General features: G+C 41.8%; 4 protein-coding genes across 4 annotated transcripts in view; 3 read left to right on the forward strand and 1 right to left on the reverse strand.

The window, feature by feature from the left end:
• The first annotated feature begins 703 nt into the window (after positions 1–703).
• On the forward strand, positions 704–2,454 carry LOC137881142 (transmembrane protein 60-like). The gene is made up of 2 exons (XM_068722924.1): positions 704–867; positions 1,059–2,454. Exon 2 carries the CDS (start codon positions 1,120–1,122, stop codon positions 1,522–1,524), a length of 405 nt encoding a protein of 134 aa, XP_068579025.1. The 5' UTR covers positions 704–867; positions 1,059–1,119; the 3' UTR covers positions 1,525–2,454.
• LOC137881141 (lysine-specific demethylase RSBN1L-like) lies at positions 2,310–12,332 on the reverse strand. The gene is made up of 8 exons (XM_068722923.1): positions 11,843–12,332; positions 11,456–11,587; positions 10,350–11,050; positions 6,149–6,286; positions 5,897–6,039; positions 5,529–5,696; positions 5,301–5,412; positions 2,310–4,780 (listed from the first exon to the last, which is right to left on the reverse strand). The coding sequence occupies exons 1-8, from the start codon at positions 12,330–12,332 to the stop codon at positions 3,074–3,076; spliced, it is 3,591 nt and encodes a 1,196-aa protein (XP_068579024.1). The 3' UTR covers positions 2,310–3,073.
• Positions 12,333–17,947: 5,615 nt separating this feature from the next.
• On the forward strand, positions 17,948–23,410 carry LOC137881311 (uncharacterized). The gene is made up of 2 exons (XM_068723203.1): positions 17,948–21,207; positions 22,334–23,410. Exons 1-2 carry the CDS (start codon positions 18,000–18,002, stop codon positions 23,038–23,040), a joined length of 3,915 nt encoding a protein of 1,304 aa, XP_068579304.1. The 5' UTR covers positions 17,948–17,999; the 3' UTR covers positions 23,041–23,410.
• Positions 23,411–24,833: 1,423 nt separating this feature from the next.
• fam185a (family with sequence similarity 185 member A) overlaps positions 24,834–25,104 on the forward strand; it is a 3,043-nt gene continuing 2,772 nt past the window's right edge. The window contains exon 1 of the mRNA XM_068723108.1: positions 24,834–25,104. This exon is cut by the window's right edge and continues 287 nt beyond it. Within this exon, the coding sequence (XP_068579209.1) occupies positions 24,956–25,104 (149 nt within the window). The 5' untranslated portion in view covers positions 24,834–24,955.

Below are 25,104 nucleotides of genomic sequence, written 5' to 3' on the forward strand. Positions count from 1 at the left end.
TTAAACAATTCATTTATTATAAATATAATATTTTCCCTGATTGATATTGCTTTGTGTGTGTGTATGAGTAGCAACACAGACTTCTGATGTGGTTGGTTAGAGGGGATCCATAGTCGCTGCTGGATTTATATGTAGCATTTAGTCAAGCTTCATTCAGCTTCCTATAATCGAGGGATATTTTAGAAATACTGAGGTCATGAGTCCGAATCCCACCAATGTACCTCTCACCTCTGTCATCCCAGAAAACTTTGACCAGACACCACAAAGAATTATGCTTTCTCATATTTTAAATCTAGATATAAAAAATTCTAAAAATACTGTTATCACCCAAAATAACCAGCATGTATATATATATATATATATGTAAAACCCCGCAGTTTGAGCTTTAACAAATTCTTGACAGTGGCAATAGTAAATATTTAACTCAAAGTCAACTTACTAGATTTCTTTCATACCTTTCAGCTCAATTACCATGGGAAATAAATCTAGTAAGCCGACCTGGAGTTCACATGAACTCACTGTCCTCAAAAGTAGCCGTCAAAATAAAAGACATCAGCTGACAACATCGTGCTTTGTTTTGAGAAATGGATACCGGAAACCTGCAGGTACGTATCAAAATAAAATACAATTGATTAAATTCATGCTTTTGTTTTGTAAAGACTGACCGGAAACCTTGGCGTTATTGCTGTCAACTGCTGTCGGAGCAAAGCTTGAAGTAGCTCAAAGCTCACAGCTAAGCTAACTACACTGTTCTCCTCGCTGGGATCGAGCTGCTTCGAGTTTAAAAGTAAATGATTAAAAGTGCCGACATTTGTCTCGGTGGTGAAGAGCCGGTCTTCAAACAGGTTGACTGTCCTAGTCGACTTGGTAAGACATCTTTCTTTGAACAATGTATTAATTTGGATTTCATAAGTTAGCTAACAAACAGTAGCTTCAGGTCTGCACTAAGTAATGTTAACAGCTAAATGAAGCTGGACGGTGGTGTGTGACCAAAGTTAGCCCCTGGTTATCCATCAGAGAAGGAGATTGAGTCTGCTGTGTTGTGTTTTGGTTCTCAGATCACTGTGGTTGTGTCTCTCTGGGTGTGGGTGAGACTGGCTCTGTGCCAGTCCTCTGTAGATGAAGATGTCCCTGGTCCAGCGAGTGCTCCTCTCGTGGAGCTTCGCCCTGATCTTCCTCATCATGCTGGTCCTCAAGCTGGACTCTAAGATCCACTGGAACTGGTTTCTTATCTTCCTCCCCGTCTGGACCTTTGACACCATCCTCATCCTCATGCTGATAGTGAAGATGGCGGGGCGCTGCAAGCCTGACTTTGACCCCCGCGATGGCGAGCAGAGCCTGAAGAGGAGGTTGTGGTACCTGACGGCCCTGCTGCTGAAGCTGGCCTTCTGCCTGACGCTCTGCTCCCGCCTGGAGAGGCTCACTGAGATGTGGGTCAGTGTGGTGTGTGTCCCTCTGTGGGTGCTGCTGGGTGGGGCGCTGGTTGAGCTGGGACACAGTGTTTTCCACTACAGGAGGGAATGAACCAAAGGACTTTTGAAATCCAACACAGGTGACAAAACTTTATCCTTGGGATGCACCAATCTGATCTACTGGATTGGTATCAAGGCCGATACTGACCTTCTGATGTGGACCGGGTGTCAGACATGTCCGATCCACATTTACTGCTGTTTCTTTGTTAATGTGCACTGTGTCTGCTTTAAGTAGTTAAATCACAGCAGGCTGCACTTAATGACGTGGGGTAGGGGTACAGTTTGACATCTTTAGAATAATTCCAGCCTTCACATTGCCTTCAGGCTCAACAAGGATAATAAATGTTTTATTTTACATAAGCGAGACCTGTACTGCCTGTTAAGACTGAGTTTAAGAAGTGGAGTTAAGCAAATGGACACACATGATCTGCCATTGTCCTAAATCAGTTACACTAAATGTTGGTCTTCAGTTCACCTTTAACTGTGGGATCCTCAGACACTGAAGCTAGAAGTGTATCAACAGTATGAAATTATCCACTAAGCCATATTATGTCTGTTTGTGAAATCACGTACGAAGAAACCTCACAACTTCCATGTGTGATGGTACGCACATGTATTAGTTATGTCAGTAGTTTCTATCCCTCTGACACTATTTGAATGTAAATCCATAACTTCCTCTAACTATATATCAACTGTTAGTTCATGACAACCGATGCAAGTTTTCAGTATTGGACCAACATTGTCATCTCTAGACCCAAGCCGCTAATGTAGCCAAAAAAGACAAATACTGGAACTTTAGTAACATGAAATGCAGTAGAGACATTAAAACTAAGTCAATATTTTTGAACCATTTATTGAGAGGTTCTCATCAGAGTATAAATCACACTACCAAGTCTTATCTTAGGAAATAAAATGTATTTACAACAAAATTTTCACAAACATTGGTTTCAAATAAAAACAGACAATAAATGATATAAATAAGTTCTATGGAAAATAAAACTTGTCTTACAAAAAATATATGCAATTTCTGTATACATTTTCTCACATTGGTGCTAATAACATCTATACTGTACAGTTTTGGTACATACAGTATCATATACAGCCCTGTGTGAGTCAACCAACTTCCAGTCTGAAAACAACTACTTGCTCTGGTTTTGGAGTGCTATTAACAACAAACCTCATCTACTAAAGCAACATGGCAAAGAGGATTTCAACGTATGTATGAACGTATTCCTATAGCAGGGAGTAAGGATGGTTGTTTTCAGATTGGTTAGTCCAGTACCTAAAATAGGTGCTTTAAGAGCGAAGCCAAGTAGTGCACAGGCACTGACACATGGGTCACATAACATTTTATATAGAGCCTACATACATTCGCTAACAAACGTGAAGTGAGCTACTTAGCTTACATTCTTAGGCCCTGATAAAATACTTGGAGTGCATCCTTTCTTCACTACCACACTGGAATAATGTGGCTGTGACAACGTCAATTACACATTAGAAAGCCCAGTTTATGTCTGAATGAAGGATGCATTTTCAAATACTTTAACAAAAGCCTCAGCGTAAGTTGTACAGTAAAAAAAGAAGACTAGACACCTAGACATTCATATTAAGAAGTCTTTCTGTGTTTGGGGGGTGTGTGTTTTTAGGGGCTGTTTTAACGAGTGCTGCTGCGGCCGAGTGTCCTGTAGGGGTGTGCCAGCTTTCCCCTGCACCGTGTCCTTTACTTTTGGACCTTTAGAGGGCACAACTGTCCGATTGTCAGATCCGGGCTTAGAGGAAGATCCTCTAGAGTCACTGTGGTGGTGGGTCTTAGGCCGACTGTCTGTGAAGGAAAGGGCCAGAGTTCGGTGAGCCTCCATTGGCTTAAAGAGGTCAAAGGTGATGAGTGTCCGTGGTGGTTTGTGTTCTGGTGGCGCAGGACCAGAGGCAGACTTCTTCCTCTCTTCTTTACTGATGACGTCTTTCTCCTTCTTTCCATCCTTCTTAACCTGAATGTTTGCAGGTTTGGGAATGCCCGTTTTGCCGTCTTCTCTGCCCGACTTTGCCTGCACCCCCTGTGCGCTCGATGCGTTGCCCTCCCTGTGACCGCTTTTCTCCTTCTTCCCATGTGAAGACTTGTGTTTATGCAAACAAGCGTCCCGGGCCTCCTCTCTGTTTGGTTGTAAGGACGACGCTCCCTGTGCACCTCCCCTGTCTTTATCGTGCTCCTTCTCTCTCTTGACGTAGGGTAGCGTCTTTAAGTCCCACTCCTTGGCCCACTTCTCATCTCTCTGTGCAGGCAGTGACGTTTGAGAGGCTTTGCTGCCCTCTCTTGTCCGCTCCTCGTCCTCTTTTTTCCTCATCTGCGTTATTGTACCACCCTCTCTTCCTCCCTCAGCCTTAACTTTCTCCTGCTCTCTCACCCGGTCCTTCTCTCTATCTCTATCTTTACCCTTCTCCTTTTTTTCTCTTTCCTTCTCTTTACTCCTCTCCTTGTCCTTCTTCTCCTTCTCTTTAAACCGCTCCTTTTCATCTCTCTCTCTTTTTCCTTTCTCTTTTTCCTTCTTGATTTGTGGCGAGTTGTAAGTGCTCATTATACTATCTTTAGTTTTCTCCTTTACACCTTGACCTGGTACAGTTGTCTTTTGCTGCCTCTCTTCCTCCATATCACTCTCCCTCCTAATCTGCTGTAGTGACTTTAAGGACGAACTGTCCATTGCACCCTCCTCATGGCTCTTCTGCAGTGTCTGGCATGTGTCTGCACCTCCATCTCCCCCTCCCATACCTTCCTCTTTCTCATCTTCCTCAGTTTTAGGCTCCATGAGTATGTGAGTGAGAACACCTTCATCTCTCTCCTTCTTGACGAAAGGCCCAGACTGTGTCGTTGACAACCCCTTTATCTCAGCTCTGCTCTCTTGCTCTTCCTCCTTGAAAATCTGTGTCGGAGTTTGTGAGGGCGGCCCTTCCTCTTCCTCGTTGTCCTCATCCTCCAGCTTCATCAGCATCTGTACAGCAGGCTCACACTCCCTCCTCTCAACCTCCTCGTCGTCTTCGTCTTCCTCCTCCTCCTCCTCCTCCTCTTCTTCTTTGATATGAAGCATTTCTTCTCTAGGTGCACACTTGTCTTCCTCCTCCTTCTCTTCGTGTTGGTGGTACTGTTTGAGTCTAATGTGCCAGGCCAGACTGCAGACAGCGGACACGGTTTTGAACTGGTGGACAACTCCTCTGGGAATGAAGTAGATATCATCGTGGTAGAGTTGGATTCGGGCGTATCGGATCCCCTCCCTCCTCAGCTGGTTCAGCTTGGCATCATCGATCCACTGTACACACTGTAGAGGCAGTGAACACAGGCGATTTAGAAAACCCTCAATAAAATGAGCAAATGTTTTAATTCTTTCATGCTGGAACGAAAATAAATACTGAGTGTGATCATGTATTGCACAGGCTTACAGTGAGGAATTCCTCTACTCTAAGTTGATTACCAAGAGACAACGTGGCATGTCAGAGGTAAAGAAACTGACTTCTTTTTTGCACGTAAAGCTGCTTTTCTTTACTTTTTTGTACACTTGGGGACAATGCAACAAACTGTAAACAACTTTGACATGTCACCATATAAAGTTGATATAGTGAGAATATTTACACATCCAAGAGGGTTAGGGTTTCTTGCTACCTAGCCAATGTAAATCTAATAGTCACCCTCCAAGCTCTGTTTTTGGTCTCCTGGGAGGAATATATCTCCTTCGTGGCTAAATGCGCCTATGTTTGACACTTGATCTCATAAGCAGAAAAAAAACCTAAAACCTATTCATACCACTGTATCATACTAGGCACGATTAATAACTGACCCACCTGAGACAGCGGAGGTTCGTGGAGGTCCAGCTGCAGCCTCATGACCACATCTGGGAAATCTCCAGCGTGGAAACACACAACATCTTTGGTGATCCGTCCGGGAGCATCACTGCTACAAGGCAATATGTAAAGTCTTGTTTACTAATCTGAGGTATTTAATACAAACTGTGTGTGTGTGTGTGTGTGTGCTGTACGTGATAAGGTAAACAGATGTCACTGTGTACTCACTCCTCTCCGCAGCGGACAGCCTTCAGCACACCCACAGCAGCAGTAGTTTGCCTCTCAAACCCCTGACCGATGTGGTCAGCGTGGGCTCTCGTCCGGTCCTCAAACAGCATCTCCCTGGGCTCACTGGCTCTAGGTAGATACTGCAGGTTCTTTATCTCATTGGTGGACCTGAAATTCATTCATTCACAACCGTCAGGATATGGTGAAGTACCTGTACATGGCATGTTGAGCTGAAAGATAAGCTGAAAGTATTTCACTTGTTTAGCTTCATGAGCTTTACTTGAAACAAATTCTTTAGAAAACGATGCAGGCGAGACGACAACAGCTGTGCACTGGCTCACATTTACAGACTCAATGTGTCAACCCACCTTTTCCTTTTGAAGGGTGATTTTGGCATGTCTGCCATAGGGATCATCTGTTCTCCCGGTCTGACCCACATTATGGGGCCGTCATCGCTCTCAGTGGGGCTCTGCAGCCGCAGACTGGAGAACGTTCCCCAGGGCAGAGTCCGCTGCAGAAACATAGGAGGAGAAAGTTTGCGTTAAATAATGAGTTGTCGCCATTCATGGGGAGAAGATTCATGGGGTGTGTACACATGCAGCGATAACAAATACACCAACCTCCAGAAAGGGAGAGTCCTCTAACATGTTGATGAACTCTGGGAAGTAGTCTCCAACCTCTTCATCCACAGCACCGACCAGACTGACCTGCCGCATGGCCCCGGCACGGTACGTTCCCTGGGAATACGTCCGCTTCACCTGCAGGAGGGAGCACAGAGAACACAGATTAGACCCTCGCCCGGCAGGTATCACAACATCCCACTCTGACCGGTAACGTGTACTTTACTGCCAGCTGTGAAACTAGCACCGTCTGTGTGGTCTTAACATAATTGGTGAGACCTTTCCACTGCACCTGCCTTTAACAAAGCACTCTGCGTGGTAGTTAACAGGACCGTAAATACAAAGAGTTAGGTCATCAAGAGAGGCAAATGTCATCACACGACAAGTAAAAAAGGTAAGCTATTGTTACTGAGGAATGAAAGACTGCCTTACAGAGACATTTGTGGAAACCCAACTAAAATGTTCAAGCACTGTGGAGTCCACTATCAAATCTAGACAACCAGAATGACTGATGAGTAACTCAGATCTCAGGTGTACGAGTCCCTCAGCAGACATTAAGGGAAGACTTTACTGAACAAATGTCAACATTTAAGCGTCCACTTCAACATTGTGAATGAGCTCTAATGAAGCAGAACAATTTAGGAACCTTTAATGTGTCACAATCAAGGGGAATTCAACTCTGATCATTTTGATGCTTTAGTGTCTTCTTTCTGCAACATATAACAAATTAACTCAATAGTTCAAAGCTTCATTCATTCATGATTTTTAGATTTTTTTTTGCATGTCTTCATTCTGTTTAAACACCGTATTTCTGCACAGTTGCAGATTAAGATTAGGTTATACAAATATGAGTATTATACCATTTGTAGAATTAGTAGTGGTGATGCACAGGTCGGGTTTAGTAGAAACACAATCACGGGTTTAGGTGATAAAGCATCGCTCCAAGTGAGTTATTAATAACTTACAGAAACAGTCCACCTTCTCCTCCTCTGACCATCTCTTTAACTAACACACATGCGCGCGCACACACACACACGCACGCACGCACGCACGCACGCACGCACGCACGCACGCACGCGCGCGCGCGCACACACACACACACACACACACACACACACACACACACACACACACACACACACACACACACACACACACACACACACACACACACAGTCTGCACCTACAAGCGTTTATGTTAACGAAACTGACGAGTAATATTCATTAAAGTCAATTGATTTAATAAAAAAAGACCAACTCATTTCATCTACTGAATCATTTTATTCAAATTTAGGATTTTTTGAGCCCTAATTGTGTGCCGGGGAAGTACACAAGATGTTAATGATATGTCCACTTGTGTACTCCAGTTATATTGTATCAAATATGACTGTTACTATGAACAAAACTATAAAGACAGGCACATCAGTGTTACAAATTTGGGAATTACAAACAAGAATATATAGAATATGAACAGAAACAAAACGACGACCTGTGTTTTAAGTGTGCATCACACAGTGGGAGTAGGAGTTATGTGTTGGCCTTTTAACAGAAAGTCTTTTCTCACAATTGAACATAAGTTAGAATTTTAAAACCAATCCATATTTCATCTATTCTGGTGTTGGTGACTTAAAAAATAATTGACTAGACCACCACAGCACTATTCAATATTTTTTTTACCTTTTATTTAAAAAAAAAAAAAAAAAAAGATATATTACATTTTTCTATATCCTCTCTCCAAGTGTACTTGACTTTGATCAACATAAAAATAGTTAATAAAAATTGAAAAACAAAAAAGTCAAAACAGGCTGCAGCATCACAAGACTCCAAAACTGTGATTCCCAAAGTGAGAAAAGGCCCCCGGGGTCTGTGACTCATCGCCTGTAGGAACAAAACACTTTTAGAAAAATTATTAAATTAGTGCGTATTTTCGGCAAGCTGTGGAATAAATGCATGTAATCATACATCCATTACTTGCACATGTTGGCTTAGTGAGAGTAGAAACTCTCTTGATCTATTGATTGAAGAGTAAACAGTCATGAATCACTCACAACTCGAGAGGCGATGAACGCTGCTGCTTCAACACTGTCCATGTCATAAAGCCAAAATGGCTAAATTAAGAAATTATGCCGACAGTTCTATCAAGTTTTTTTTCCTCTTCCTGATAACAGCAACAGGATGAAACAAACAGTGATTGTTTTCCTGTCCTAAATTAACTCTTCATTTCTAAAAACATGTTCAAAGGATGTGAGATAAAAACTATGTTTAAGGTGTAGGCTGGACATTATTTCTCACTTTTTTTAATTTAAGAAATATAATTCAACCAACTGCTGCCTCAGTGATTACATTTCTAACTTGTGTCCACGCTACTACGTTTCCATTTTAAAACGCATATCTTTTGCTACGTTTACACTGAGCGTCCACACTACGCGGAGGACAGGGAAGTTTGAAAACTCTGGGGTTATCACCTAGAGTGGACGGGTGTAAACGCACAATTTTTAAAAAACGATGACGTAAACACCTGCGTTCGCTACTTGAATGAGTCTTTGCAGTCATGACGTGTCCGTCCCTGATTCGTCACGCCCCTATCACATGACCCTTTTCTTAAAGAAAACAACAACAGCCTTGTTTAACCAGGGGTTATTTCAACATGGACAACTGATTACAGGCATTACTGGCCTTGTTGTCTTTACTAGCAGCTGTTGTGAAGTTAAATTCTGCATTTTATAGTTCTACTACTGCCGACATGCGGCGGAAGCAGCTGTTATTGGAGCGACTAGTGAGCGACTAGTGAGCGGTGTGTCCAGCGGCGTTATCAGACCTACGGAGCGAACGTCTGAAGTCACAGTTAGCGGCTTTGAGGAGGACGACAGACACAAAGCGGAGAACTTTCTTTTATTTATTGATGCTTATGTTGTTCTGCACAACTATTGTGAAGTCCACACATTAACTGTAAAGGAACAAAAGCATAAATGTTCTCCAGTACGACAGAGACTTCAGCCACAAAGTGTAAGAACAGAGAACAACAAAACAGAGAGGAAATGAGTGAGAGCCGTGTGCTGACCACATTTATGGACCCATAATCTAGTAAACCATTATGTGTAAGTGTTCATTTTAAAGTAAATTTGATGTGAGAGAGAGCAAGACCCGCAAAGCTGTAACTAAGTCTGAAAAATAAAACTAAAATAAAAAATGTAACTAAACAACCAATCAGCTTCCTGTTTACACCAGCACCCACATGCCCAGTGTACGCGAATAGTCACGTGATATTTGTTTTCAGGCTTGTAGTATGGACGGAATCATTTTGCTAACGGAAATTTAGTAGTGTGGATGTAGCCGTAGTTAACCGAAGATATAATAGATGTATTAGTAATCATTAATACATCATTTGAAAAGACGTTAATGGTACCTATTATCAAATAATTTATTTGAAAATAGATTTATTTTCTGATCTTTGCCCATTTTTATCTTGTCAAATTAATAAATTAGATTTAGGGTTTGATTTGTTTGACTTCTGTTATACTTTGTGAAATGAGAATAATTTCAAATCTATTCAGTAGGAAAGGATTCGGGAAGTGATCAGAAAACTCCTAAACAACCAAAACACAACAAAGTGAAAGAAACACAAGATTATCTCCCACAATCACCAGAGACTGGTGGAGAACAACAGAGACAACACGAACCAAACCAGGGTTACCACGAAATGCAGACATAGCTGCTGCTACCTTTACGAAGCATTCAACCAAAACTTATTTTGAACTCATATATAAGTAAACTTTTTTTAAGAGGCTGAGTTGAAAGCACCACTCCAAATGAAGGTGTCGTAATCCCCATCAAGAAACCACACACACACACACACACACACACACACACACACACACACACACACACACAGCTCCACTGAACAACCTGGACGCTGAAACACTTTGAAACCAGTTAAGATGACTGGAGGCAGAGAGAAAAGCTCTGTCCATCAACAGGCCGGACAAGGACTGACACACAGAAAACTTCAAAACACACAAAAAAAAGTGTTAGCATGTTGCTTCAGCTTGTAGCAGTTGAGTCTGTGCTGCTCACACCTCTAGACTACAAACTGAAACACTTCACAGGGTGGACAGTTCAGCACCCTCTTACACACAGACAGCTTTCAAATCATGCTGTCTGCTGAAGAGAGAATCAATAACACACAGAACAATCATCTTACCTGAGAGTGGAAGTTGACCATGGTTGTCGTCTCTATGTCCTTCTTCCCGAGCACCTCCATCTTTACTGGCGCATTGGGGAACTTGTAGGAGAAGTAGTCCAGGAAGTCTGGGAGGTAGGATGCCGCTCCGTGGATGATTCCCATCACAAAACACGCGGCCTGGGCCTCGTCCTCGCTGAACGACAGGGTCACAAACTCCTGGGCGAACCGCTGCATCTCAGCCGGAGACAGACCGGAGAGCTGCTCGGTGTAGGCGTGCGCCACGGACGCCCCTCCGTTGGCCTGCTGCTCGATGTGGATCAGACGACCAAACTCCAGACCCGACAGGCCCGGGGCTGGGGTGCAGTGGAGTGGGGAGCTATAGCCGAGTCTTTCCCTGACCATGGAGGAGATGGAGGCAGAAATACCGCCAGTAACAGGAGGGTCCTGCTGGTGGTGGTGGTGTTGTTGTTGTGGTGCTGCGGAGGTGTGGAGTAGACTGCTGCTGTTAATGCTATTGTTCCCATTAATTCGACTGAGGAACTCGGGCGGACCCAGAGACACTCCTGAACACACTGTCTGGCAGGAGCGATGGTACATTTTGGGTCGGCTGTGCCTCTCCTTCACTCGCTCTCCATCTTTGTGCTTCTTTTTCTTCTTCTTCTTGAGTTTCTTCAGCAGGAGGTCGTCTTCAGACCCAGATTTGGGCTTCTCCTTAGACTCTGCAATGGTGGATAAGACATGTATATAGTTAGTACAATGTTGAGCATCATGTGAGGTATCTATTTTATATACTTGAGATTAGATGTGAACTTGAACAACTTTGGGTTATGTTAGTGTAACTGTAATGTATGGTTAGTTTTTTGTTATTAGCATGAACTATCAGTTCATGCCAATTTTCCCTCTTAAAATCAACATTTCATTCAAATTTCTGATATATTCTTATAAATTGGATATTTAATCATATTGGACTAATTTTCTACAATCAGAGATGACTTGAGCAAAGGGCCTCAGCCAAAGCTCTAACATTAACATCTTTAAAAGGACTCATTTAATTCAAAGTTATCCCCAAATAATGAAAAAAATGCTTTTCATCCCAGCTGATCAACGTCACATGTCATTCCTACCTTTCTGTGGAGACATCACTTCTCCGTTTTCTCTTGCAAAGTCGTGTAACGTTACAGGTGTCAACATGTGATTCTTCCACTCTTTACTCTTTTCCTTCTTCTTCTCTCGGTCCTTCTCCTTCACGTGGTGATCTGAGAGGAGCAGAAGAGGAGACGGAGTGAGGTGAACTGTTGCTAAACATCCATGCTGAGCAACATAACAGACGAGCAAACATTTCCACGTGTATAAATCACCATCTGGGCCTAATAAATACTGGGGCCTGTGGTAGGGGACATTATGTAATCATTCACTGAATCATTTCATTGCAGTATTGTTCACGCAGAGTTTTTAATTTGCCCATGAAGTGGTTTGACAGAGTAGTGAGCAGGCTGTCTGTGTTGCCCTACCTCTCTGAAGCATTTTCATGTCGCCGTTCTCGGTCTTTGTATGGCAGCTAGCTGGGCTCACTCTCTCCACACCAGCGGCGGAGCTCCGCTGCGCTTCGTTGCCTTTCTCCTTCTCCTTGTGCCGTTTCTCTTTCGCCTTTTTCGCTTTGAGAGGCGACGCGAGGAAGTTGCTGATTTTGAAGATTTTCCGAGCGGGAGTAGCTGGGACCGCGATGGCGGTGGAGTGGCTCGCCTTGGCCGGGCCGAAACTCCATTTCGCTGGGCTCCCACAACTCTGCTTCCCGTTGTGTTTTTCCCCTGCGCACACCTCTCCGTTCAGTTTCCTGTGCTTCAGGCCCTTCTCCTCCACCCGGACCTTCTTAGGGGGCGGTGGGTAAATGTCGCTGGAAGACTGCGGTCGACTCTCCGGCGGTCGTTTAGCTATCAGGGGTTTAGGGGAATTTGTTTTGCTGTTTGCTGCGAAATGCATGGAGTCCACGGCCTCGGCCATCTTGGAAGTTTCTATTTTTTACGGTCAGACGTAACTGGTGCGTGAGAGCCCAGGCCGGGGGCGGGGCTTACGGGCTACGTGACGACGCACGTACAGCCTGCAGGACAACAAACAGTACTGTACCGCTCACTGTAGAGCTGCTGCACCATCACCAGAGGACAGAGGAGGTCTACTGACACAAGACGGCTTTCATGTTCCCAGTTCTGTCAGTCTAGCTCTGTCTGGGCTGGACAATCAGTCTCAGTTATCAAATATAGTGAAAAAAACATGGAAATGTTATACAATTCAAAATAAAAAATATGTACACGGATGTAAAGTCATTCAAATGAAACCTCTAGTTTCATTAATACGTTTTTCGGTTATTGGGAATATTCATAAAGTAAGATTACTTTATGAGATTGAGTAAGATTGCGCTGAGGTTGGCTGCCATGTCTCTGACTCTCACATTAGCTCTTTTTATTGTTTTACTTTATTTTATAGTTAGTTTTATTGGTACTCTTATGTTTAGACTGTCAATCTGCCTAATACTTGCTTTATATTCTTTTTTTATATACATATTTATTTAGGAGGGAGCATTAGACTTAAGATTTGTATTCCCTGCTGCTCCTAAATAACTAAATAATAAATAACTTAAAATAGGCCAAAGAGGGCTTTACAATCTGTAGCCTACAACATACTGTATGACAAAACAGAAATGAAAAGGAAAATATGGATCAAAGAAGAAACTTCCTTGATTGTGGGATAATTGTGTGTGTGATGGATACACTGTTGCACCAAATTAATGGTTATATTTTTCTGCCATAAACAAAAATATGAATATGAAGTATTTCATAATTTTACAACAAATGTATCAGTTGCCTCAGTAGGTTTTTTTAAGTTCACCATGTTCTACACTATTTTTTTATAAGCCTAAACATATAAACCTAATTTGGAGATGCATATATTGGTATTGATCACTAAAGTAACTAACTAGTACATTACAAAAATGTTTGCATATGTTTATACTTTTCTGATGAGCTTTTAAAAAAAGTGTCTTCAAATCACAAATCCTCATTAAACTAGTTTAGATATTTATAACATTGGTGCACAGTGTTTTTGAGATAATAGTGTCAAATTTCAATATGTTACAAGAAAGCATATATAGTATATGTTTTAAAGTCTAAGTCTAAAGTAGTTGAAATAGAATGAATTTGTATTCTGAGATATTTCTTTAAAATGTCACTAGGTGGCAGTATAATGATGAAAATTCAATGTGGGGCGGTTTTATCAGCTCTGAAAATCATCACATCTATTGACCTTCACGGCTGTGTTATTACAGCTTCTGTAAAAAACATTCACAAATGTTGGGAGGGGTCAATTGAAAACATACCAATTTCTGTTGCACAAGACGTGGTCACTACTTTTACTACATCCAAGATCTGACTACTATTATTCATTTAAAGTCAACATTTTGTGATTAACACTTCAATACAATTCCTAAACATACTTATATTGAATGAAAGTTACCTTTTTATTATGGCAGAAAAGAGAAACAAATCCTGCAAAGAAGTGGAAAATTACATTTCTCTCAACCGTTCAGTCAAATGGTCTTCTCTCTCAGTCCACATCTATTCATATGCTTCTCTTGTTCGTATCTGTTGCCACTAAAGTAGAAGTCTTAATCTGCCAAAGAGATTGTGTACACAGTGTTCATCAGCGCTGACATTAGCTTACTCTAAAATGAGATTTGTTTATTTCTTTTGACCCAAATTGTTCGTCGGGTGAATGTTACACTCAGCTCTGACACTTAAACAGTTACCATAGAGAAGACGACACAGTTTGCAGAATAATAAAGTAAAGGTTATTTTAAGGTACAAAAGGCAGTGCAGACAGAATAAACCAAGCACCTTCAGACGTGGTGGAAAGTGCATTTATTTAAGTACATATCTGACGTACTTTTTACAATGTGGTAATACTATCTGAATACCTTCCTCCACCTTGACCTTCAGAATTCTAAAAAGAATTGTCAATCCAATGTAAATGCTTTTACCAGCCTAAAATCTCCTTTACATATTGATGTAGAATTGGTAGAGAGAAAAAGAAACAAACAATTAACTCAGTCACACATTTTTGTGCATTTACATGTACACTGTATTATGCATGGTTTCTATTAATCACAGCTGTGAAATACACAGAATGCAGCATACATCCATTCAGTCTGAACATCAGGATAGGATATGATGAAAAAGCAAACAGCTTAAAGCTAATGCCTTTATGGAAACTGACTATATAAAAAGTTCATGACAATTAAACTAAAATGCACTTCTCGTGCATGCCAGGGTCACAAATACATCAACTTTCATCTCAGAGTCAACTTCCCTTGGGCAGAAGATAATAACTCATTCCCACGTTACCACGCTTTCCATATCCTTCATCTAGACAAAGATTCTTTAATATACATTTTGAATAAATGAAGTGCAGGCTTTTGGATTAGAGACAAATTGACCTGACGTTATCTGGTGTTGGCTAGCTGTACAAAATCCAGCCCAGATGTGAGAGACACTTTGGTTGTTTCATTTTTAAGAATTTCTGTTGGTCAATTGATAGATGAAAAATATTCTCACATATGGCAAAATACTGTATCAGTTACTGAAAGAATTAAGATATTGGCCATGGACAATTCATGTGTCCGTCTGTGTGTGTGTGCGTGTGTGTGTGTGTGTGTGTGTGTGTGTGTGTGTGTGTGTGTGTGTGTGTGTGTGAGTGTGTGACACAGGGAGTATCAAAGAGTCGAGGTGTTTAATTTCAAACTGATACACACTGATCTACAGGATTAAGGCAGGTGTTGTATGACATAACTTTTTTGCCAAATTAATATATGTTTATTTGTTCTTGGCATGCAAACAGTGAGTCAGTAGAATAATATTGACCAGGTTGGTTTTACCTTCAAGCAGGCAGATTAAGTGTGGTATTATAAGGGACTGGCACTGCACTACGACAGTCATTGGGTTCACTCCAGTTCAGTTGGAAATGGGACACTTATGCACATAACAGACATGACCGACGACACTGGCTCCTCTGCCCAAAGTGGAGGGAGATGAAGTGGTCTGCCAGGAAGCCCAGGCAGCTAAACTGGACTGATGGTCAGATGTTTGTTCTAGTCTGCATGGAAAAAAGCACAGTGTTTACACGATCCAGGACCGAGAGTGGGCCAAGCCAGCTCACTGGGGGAATTCAAAAACACTTTATCCCAAGAGGGCACCCATAGGAGAAAAAAACTGCTGTCCATAAATGGGTAAAGCCAGTAGTGAGGGTATTATTGGGAATAATAGAATTCCTAGCAGTACTCCGCAGAACAAAATGGATTAATTTAGATTGGCAACTATCAAAATAATTGACTCTCCTAGCCTCAATCAACTGCATTAATCATTATTGTTAGTTTGTTGTGGATAAGCAACGACTGTCTGAGATTTATGCTTGGCTGGGCTGTAAAAGATGTGGCTCTATGATAATAAATCAATACAGCCTTGTGTTCAGACAGAAGTCTCCCGAGAGTGTAAACATTTCTCTCACACTATTTCCCAGTGTAAGTGTTGAAGTACTGAAGTGACTGTGAAAGGTGAAAGGACACTTCTTCTTGGCTTTTATCCTGCCATTAATTTGCAATGTCAAATGAGCTTATAGCTGCATAGAAAGAATTTCAATGTAAAGTCATATAGTATGCTTTGATAGCTGGTTACAAAGTTTATATGCACAGATTACAAGGCCTCTATATTGTCTGGTTGAAACATACAGCATCTTCTCCAGGTTAAAAAATTGAAATGATTGAATCCTTTTCTTTGACTCTCAAACTGTTGCATTTTAAGTTGTTATGCCCATTCAGAGTGCCATTTCTCCAGACGCAACTTGCAGGTCATGGCTGTTCTTTATTGAGTTTTCTTCCACCTTTACTCGTTTTTCATCTCTAACCTCATCCTCTCGCTAAACAAATGGTTTCCTTTGTCATTATCAAAGGACATCTGAGAAATCTCTCCAGCTTAGTGCAGTCAGAGCAACCGGCCAATGAAAGAGACGAAGAACAAGAATGTACACGGGTCACGTTTTATCACAGTCTAAAAATAAGACAATTTAAGTGGACTAATAAGTATTAAAAATGGAGACATTTCTGAAACATCAAACACTGGCATGGCATACGATCACTCATATCTCCTATCCTGTGGTAGGACTGACATTTACACCCTGAGTCTGAGAAACTAAAGCCTCATTATCTAAACTCCCTGCCAAGCAGATGCCTCATTTAGTTCATGTGACTGTGTTTTCTCTCTTTATTTTTTCTGACTGTATGTAGACACAATGAATTAGCAAAGAATCAAAATCTTGGATGAACAGACAGTCTGCACACAGCGAGTTGAGTCTCTCTACCCAGAGATTGCCTCACCAATTCTCAACACTTGTTGAGGATTAGTACTGTCAGAATAAAGTCAATAGCACATGAGATATTTCTCTCCCCTGGCATTACATTTGAATCAAATGACCTTCTTGGATAAATCTGACATTCCTGACTTTCATTATTCAGAAGCTCAACTAAACCATGCAGCTTACAGTAAAATCAAATATGTCTCTACAAATCTGAGTAACAAACTCTTGGCTCTGGCCCGGCAGCTAATATTTAGCTTGAGATGCATTTATTGACCTGTCGCATCTGTCCCTCACATGTTTGTGGACCTGACAGGAAGCTTGGGAAGCGTCTGCCAAAGCAACTGTGACACACATGCATATTCATTGCCAAGATGCACTTACAATATCAGTGCATCATGGAGTGAGAATGCATTACAAATGGTCTTCATTAAGTGATGTGGTTACAGTGAAAATACAATGGAATGTGATTATAGGATTACAATAAGACACTAGCTTTCACAGTTGATTCTATATTGTGACTGACATACAACTGTTAAAGGCTAATTCTGCTTATATCATAAAAAACAAATAATTTACCACTTCCTAATGTTTCATGCTTACCATCCATTATCTCACTGAGACCATCTACTGAGGAGTACATCCACACAATCCTCCTCTCACTGTTGTTTTTTTTCAGCTGTTTCCCTCTCAAAGCTTCTCCCTCCTTGTTTCTCTCTCAGACTCACTTTCCACTGAACAGCTCAATCAGTTCCCCCTCCCTCCTCTTCTCCCTCCCACCTTACCTCCTCCTCTCACTGTCACTGTCTCAAACTGAGGTGGGTCTTTTTTACACTCTCTCCCTCTTATCCTTTCACTCTTTACTCTCAGGACGCGATGAGTTTACCAGCACTGTGTATATGCGGGACACTGCTGGCCCTCTTGAGCCTGTCTGCAACCACAGCAGACTCTGATGAAGGAGAACTCCTGGGGGATCATGGATTTGGACCTTGTGCTGCAACTCTGAGACCTGAGGGGACGTGCAGACAGGGGCAGGATGAGAGCATGTGCCCATACCAATTCAGTCTGCCGCCACTGACTCTCCATTTGCCAAAGCAGCTCAGAGAGCTGGAGAAGATTGTAAAGGATTTGCAGAAGCTGAAGGACAATGTGGACCAACTGAGGAAGATGTGTGCAGATTGTACAGTAAGCCAAACTGTGAGAGAATGTGGAGGGCAAAGAGAAGGAGAGCGTGTAAAGCTGAATGAGGGAACAGATAGAAAAAAGGATGACATGAACTGGCTGAATGAGAGAAATTCTGACAGGCCAAAAGATTTCAGCCAGGAGTGTGGGACAGACAATGTTAAAGCGGAAAAAACTATAGCAGGAAATAGTGACACTGACTCAAAAAAAAGAACAATATTGGAAGAGAAAGGGAGAAAGATATGGGAAGCAGAGAAAGAGAGTGATAAAGGGGTCGTAAAAGAAACTGAGAGAGAAAACCCCCTAAGAGAAGTGGCAGGAAAAGATGGAAAAACTAAGACAGAGGGGGCAAAAGGAAAGGACAAACTGGGGCAGGCAAAGGTGCCAACCTCTGCTGGAAATGAGAGAATAGTGGATATTGTCAGAAAAATGGTTGTTGAAAAAAATAACCGGGAGACGGACAGAAACAAAGACAAAGATGGAAAATGGAATTCAAAGGGAGATCCAGATGATACAGTGGAGAATGGAAAAAAGAGGAAAAATACAATTAATGTAAAAAATAAGGAGAAAACTGAAGAAAGTGACCATCACATATGGCGAGATGAAAGAACGGAAACAGAGAAAAAGACCCAAACTGAAGAAGACAGGGGCACTGATGGAATAAAGATGTCTGAGGGCCATGATAAGAATACAAATAAGCAGAAAGAGCAGGACGGGGAGGATAGGAAAAAGGAAATGGAAAAGAGAATAAAAGTGGAGCGAAATAATGAGAAACCAAAACAGACTGAAAGCATTGGGCGTGCAGAAAAGACTATTAAGGTGGGGGAGGTGGAGGACGGGGAGATAGGAACGGAGATCAAAACAGAAGGGGAAAAAACGGTCCAGAGTGTACAGAGAGACAGTGATGGAGAATTAGCATCCAGCAAGGCAACTGAGAGGACAGGCTTTGTTTCAATCAGCCCGACTCTTCACTCTATCATTAGTTTAGCTCCGAGGCCTGACTCCATAGACTCAAACAAAGCGATAACCTTTACATCATCTTTTCCACCTCCTCCTTTGTCCAGCTCTACTTCAAATTTGATCACAGATGTCAATCAAAGAATGACAAAAGTTGTTGACGGACTACCAACCCAAAGCACAGGCCCAGGAGCAGCTGGCATTTCTGAGCACCCAAGCCGTGTTTCAAAGGAAGGCTTTAGGACCACAACTAGGCCAACAACAACAGCCACAATAAACACACTGGGTGGTCCTGGACTACAGATAACCAGTGCCATTTCAAGATTCACCTCTACAACCAGTACAAGACCTGGGGCGGGCTTCCAGGGTCGGGTTAGCTCAACTACAGCAACAACAACCAACACCAAGACTCCTTGTCAGAGTTTATACACAACTACATTTCCAGGAGTTGCAGATCGCAGCCAATGGACGACTAAAAAGAACAGCAGTTCAAACACTAATACTGGTGTGAATCTTCTACCAGGCCGAGGACCAAAGCCGGGTGACAAGCTTAAACCCGTAATTATGTCTGAAGCAGACCAAAAGCTTAAAAATTCTAAGAATGAGCGTAAACTTGACCGAGCCTCATTGCCTGACAAAAAAACTAAACATGACCAAAAGCAGAAACCTTCTAACCAAAAATTGAAACCTGGCAAAGATCCTAAACGAGTCCAGATTCCAAAACCTGAACATAAACCTCTACCTGATCATTTACCAACTGATCAAGATCTGAAAAACAATTCAACACCTAAACATGACCAAGAACATACAACTGATCAAAGCCAGTTACTTATTCAAAAGCCAAAATCTCATCAAAAGCCTATGCCTCCTGTTCAGAGCACCACATCTCATCAAGGACCTCAAACTGTTAACGCAACGGGCTCTGACCCTCAAACTGACCGACAGCCTGAATCTGTTGAAATCTCCAAAATTAATAAAAACTCAAAACCTAAGAAAAAGCCAGTTCATCCTCTCAAAACCGACAAGCGTGACCAAACAGAAAAACCTCCCAAAAAAACGAAAACTGAAGAAAAAACTCAACCTGATCAAAGGTCAACAATAAACCAATATTTCACATCTGTTCAAAAGCCCGAAAGAAGAGAAAAAACTAGCACCACTCCAAAGTCTAACCAAAAGCCTAAAACTGAATCAATGGAAAATTCGGATGAAAATCCTTTGCCTGATCCTAAATCTTTCAAAGACTCAACCCCTGGACAAAAGCTTACACCTAATCGTGCCCTTGTCAAACCTCCTGATCAAAAGCCTAAACCCAGCCAAAAAATACCTAAAATAAACCAAAAGCCTAAACTTAACCAAAAACATCCAGAGCTTCGAACAGACCAAAAGACTAAACCAAAGGCAAAGCTTAAACCTGAACAAACACCAGAAACCAATCAAGGGCTTGGATCACCTCGGCCTGACCAAATGCCTGATCTTAAGCCCAAATATGTGCCTGATGAAATTCCTAAAGCAGAATCCAACAAAACATCCAAACCGAGGCCTCCACCCAGGCGCAGGCCACCAACCAGGGCTACAGTCAGGCCAGGAGCAACACCTGTCCAAAGGCCAAAAACTGCAGTGCAACTAAAGCCAAGTCCAAAGACCAAAACAGATTTAAGTCCTCCTCAAATCAGCAGGACTACTTCAGATGACATCCAAAACTCTCAAACTGACATGCCACCTGCACCTGGCTCTGTAACAAGGACTGCTGAAGTCAGTCATTCCCCAGGGGATGCAGAGTTGAGTCCCAGCATGATGAAAACTACCACTCTGGGTCCAAAGACCTCAAACAGCAGGACTACGTCTGATCTGAGGCCACAAACAGCCGGTCGACCACCATCGATCCCAATGACAACAAGACCAAACAAAATCATCCGTGGGATCCTCCCGAGTGTTATCCCTAGCACCAGTCCAGGATCCACAAAGCCAAGTCAAGCTTCCAATACTGACTCCATCTTACAAGCTACGATACTTCACAATGTGGAGGAAATAGCACCTAGTAAATTTGAAGACCCAGACAAAATGAAGATTCCAGTCCTTACCCCCAGTGCCCAAACTACCTCCACAATCAGCCCTGACCTCAGGTCAACAACCCCTGCCACCTCTGGCCCTGAGACCCCAGCTGCTGAGTCTTCCACTCCCAGTGCACATGAGCTGCGTGTTAAAATCAACCAGGTGGATGCTTTCTTCAATAACAGTCCAAATGGAAGACCACCGGATAGGCTTCCAAAAGACCACCCAGAGGACAACCAACGAGGCAGCAGGCCTGACAGCAAACAATCAACACTTAAACCATCTAAAGGCAAGATATATTATTAACGCTATTGAAGCGTTTGATCAAGTTTTGTTTTTGTATGCATGCTCTACCATGAATTTCCACATAACGTATAGGTAACTTTATGTAGGGATTATGGTTGTTATTGACAAAGCTTGCACACAATTAGCATGTATAGCAGCACCAATACTGTAATCGTTACTTTTTCAGTCACAGAATGTATTAACAAAGAGAGAGGAGAAGAGGCAGATGCAACTTCACAATTAAATTCTCTGAAATTTACAGCCAGCCTTATAAAAATATATTGAGTTTTGTTGACATTACGTCACAATAATTTGTCTGAGAGTATACTGCAGTTTAGATAGTATTTAGAAGCTTATAATTGTATTACTCACTCAGCAAATTGATATGCCATGAGCTGAACGGATCTTAAGAAAGAGGACCACACAGTAAGCACTAAAGAACCACACATAAATATATGCCTGAGATCAGATATTGTACCACACATCATGGCTAAAGGAGGATTTTACATATGTGTGCAAAATGTGTGTGACTGCGTGGGTGTCGTGATTAACAATGAAACCACAGCTATGTGTAGACCTACAGCTTTATAACATCCTTCAGTGGAGCATGGTTTAGAGCAAGTGAGTAATTTGGCATGAAATCAATCTAATGGATATTTCAGTTTAACACTTGAATTCTTATGCTGCATATGAACACTACAATTAAATTACTTGCTCATCTCAGTAAACATACTGTAAATTTGTGTTATATTTGTGTTTACTGTATCAAACAATCACTTGGAAAATACTGGTGTTATTTTTACCCATTTAAAAATCTGCCCCTACTTTTATCGCTAAAAAAACCCCATGGGTTTAAATCATGTCTGTTTATATACTTTGGAGGTCCACTTTGAAATTCTTTGAAAACATTCAATCTTTTTATGGTGGAAACGTAGCCTGACCTGACCTGTTGCCCTCATGACCTCACTCAATACATTTCAGGATAGCAATAAATCTGCAATAAATGAGTGGAACCAGGACATTTGTTAGATCACTTTCTAAACGAAGGACGGCAAGATGTATTTAGGAAGATTTTGAGAAAAAACTGTTCATAATCCTTTGTAATTTCTTTCTACTTTCTTTATCTGCAGTTACCATGCCGAGAGACTGCTCCGACCACCTACTCAGAGGGGGCACAAAAAGTGGAGTGTACCTGGTGACCCCTGACCTCCGCAGTAGAAGCTTCCCGGTCCTGTGTGACATGGAGCTGGATGCAGGAGGGTGGACGCTCCTGCAACGCAGACAGGACGGCAGCGTGAGTTTTAACCGGACCTGGGCCGAGTACCGATCAGGCTTCGGGGAGCTGGATGGAGGGGAGTTTTGGCTGGGCAACAACATGATCCACCTGCTGACCCGGGACAGGGACATGCTGCTGCGGGTGGAGCTGGAGGACTTTGGCAGTGTGATGGACTATGCAGAGTACGAGCAGTTCAGGGTGGCAAGCGAAAGGATGCGCTACAGACTGACGGTAGGCGGGTACTCGGGTACTGCAGGTGATGCTCTCCGCTTCAGCAAAAGTTATGATCACAACAACAGGGCGTTCACCACACCGGACAGAGACCACGACCGCTATCCATCCGGAAACTGTGGGGCCTACTACAGCTCCGGCTGGTGGTTTGATTCCTGCATGGCTGCAAATCTCAACGGGAGATACTATGTTGGGAGCTACAAGGGAGTCCGGGATGGGATTTTCTGGGGGACGTGGCATAACATATCTACAGAGTATTACCCCACCAATGAGAGACAGTCTTTTAAAACTGTCAGGATGATGATCCGACCAAAGAGCTTTGCACCATGAACCTTGACTTTCTACCAGGGCATGTTAAAAAAAATTAAAAAAACATTGAGGTTTAAACTACTAACTTCAACCATAAATTCCTATAATGCCCTTTACAATTTAGTAAACCCTAGAATACCCTCTACATGGTTATTGTTCACTACTAACACAATGCTGCCGCCTTGTGGTGTTTGATTCTGCAATATGATAATAACTGAGGATGTACATAGTTACAAAGGTAATAATCCTAATTACGTTGTAACTTTTTTATAACATTTTGATATTAATATATTTGTGGGTTTTTTTCAGTGAATCTGACAGTATGTAGCAATGGAGAATGATACTTTTTTTATAAATGAAGTACTGGAAATCCAGTTGATGGTTGATTGAAGCTGTGTGGGATGGTTTGTAATTAAGATTGTTTTGTTAAAATGAATAAAATTTATGAAAATATGAATATAGTTTTGCCTTTGTTTCTCCTTCTTTCTGTTGAAATGATCTTCAAACCAAAGCGATTTACGAAATAACCAATTAATTCAATAACAAGTAGAGTTAAATCCACATTTTGACACATCAAGGTTTAAATATGTCCCAGTAGGACTACAACTTTGGACGCGAGGAATGAAATGCTTCAAGACTGAAGTTCCCTACAGCCTTTGCGGAAAGAACGACGTCACCTGCGACGGCGGTCACATAGTTCTACTGATTGGACAAGACTTAAAGAGGGGCGGTGCTAAATTTATACAAGATTATACATCCGGCTTGTCAAGATAATTAAATTGTCTCGGACTAAGACAGGAAGTAAAATATTTTCCGTGAACATAAAGGAACACAAAAATCTGAGGGAGAGGCTGTTGGTATTTTGGCCAATTATTCCATCTAAAAGGGATACAAATGAGAGCTCTCCTCAGTGCTTGCCATGTGTAGTGTCAGCAAAAGACTGCAATACCAACTGGATGACGCGGGCAACTGCCCTGCGGCCCCAGAAAACAGGGCCCCAAAAAGGTCCAGGCTTAATGTGGGGGAAATTTTGCCAAATGATTTGTGTAAATTCAACTTAGATGTATTTATTTATTCGGAGATATGCACTACAAAACACAAAATCAGATGACATGAGGTGAGTTCTGCTATGATTTATAATCTTGATGTCCTGTCGAAAAGACAATCACTGTGTCAAAGTCTAAATTTGAGTCTTTTATTTCTGTGTGGTGTTTACATGTTGCAAGATTCTAAATTAATTCATTTCTGTTGAAATTTCCACACAGCGAACCAGGCACCAGGTAGTATTCCAGCACACCGTTTTTGCCACTTCAGGGCCCTCTAGCAGGGAAATCTGGTCATGGCGATGGAAATAAATATTTTTAAACCTATATAATGTATTGTATAATTTATACAATAACAGAGGACTATAAATATAGTGTAAAAAGTATAAAGTAAACTTTACAACAAATCCTGCTTAGATATATACTTAAGCTTCAACACAGACATTTACCAAAGTCTCAACTTTTATCATTCTAACTACAACTCACATTTTTATTGCTGTCTGTTTCACTTTGATTGTGTGTTGCTCATCATTTTTTTTCATTTATCTGGTAATATTGTTTTAAATTTGTTATAGTTACACATTAAAATGTATTGTTTTTTCCAAAGAGCAATTACTATTACCAAGGCTGAATATATTTTTTATTAATTTTATATTTAAACTTTATTAGTTTGTTTTAGTAAACTTGTCTTAGTTGTAGAAGACGCTTTTAAGCTGAAAACTCGTTCCGGAAGTGCTAATGTTGTGCTACCAGTACAACCAGAGCCTTATGAAGAACAGACTGACAGTCCATGCTGACTGAATGGCAGCTTGTTTAGCCAGTGTGTTGTTTTTAATTAGCTGAAAACAGCAGTGTGAGGTGTAGATGAGCTGGTTTACCGGAAGGAGATCGAGATGTTTTGGAGCTCAGCAGGTCGGCCGAGATGTGTCGGACTTCTACGTTGCTGGTCCCTCACAGTCGGTCCCAGGACACCCACGACCCCTCGATGCCCTCTGGATACCTCACGGTTCTTCTCCATCTCTGCCCCCACGAAGTCCCCAAC

This window comes from Cebidichthys violaceus, unplaced genomic scaffold (assembly GCF_023349555.1).
Source record: "Cebidichthys violaceus isolate CVI_PGR_0920_01 unplaced genomic scaffold, fCebVio1.0.p SCAF_3, whole genome shotgun sequence".
In the NCBI taxonomy this organism is placed as follows: Eukaryota; Metazoa; Chordata; class Actinopteri; order Perciformes; family Stichaeidae; genus Cebidichthys; species Cebidichthys violaceus.

Coding starts and splice junctions, on each gene's coding strand:
- LOC137881142 (XM_068722924.1), top strand. CDS start 1,120: ATGAAGATGTCCCTGGTCCAGCGAGTGCTCCTCTCGTGGAGCTTCGCC.
- LOC137881141 (XM_068722923.1), bottom strand. CDS start 12,332: ATGGCCGAGGCCGTGGACTCCATGCATTTCGCAGCAAACAGCAAAACA. Junction 6,287..10,349: donor TGGTCAACTTCCACTCTCAG/GTAAGATGATTG, acceptor TCCCTCCTGCAG/GTGAAGCGGACGTATTCCCA. Junction 6,040..6,148: donor AGGACTCTCCCTTTCTGGAG/GTTGGTGTATTT, acceptor ATGTTTCTGCAG/CGGACTCTGCCCTGGGGAAC.
- LOC137881311 (XM_068723203.1), top strand. CDS start 18,000: ATGAACTGGCTGAATGAGAGAAATTCTGACAGGCCAAAAGATTTCAGC. Junction 21,208..22,333: donor AACACTTAAACCATCTAAAG/GCAAGATATATT, acceptor CTTTATCTGCAG/TTACCATGCCGAGAGACTGC.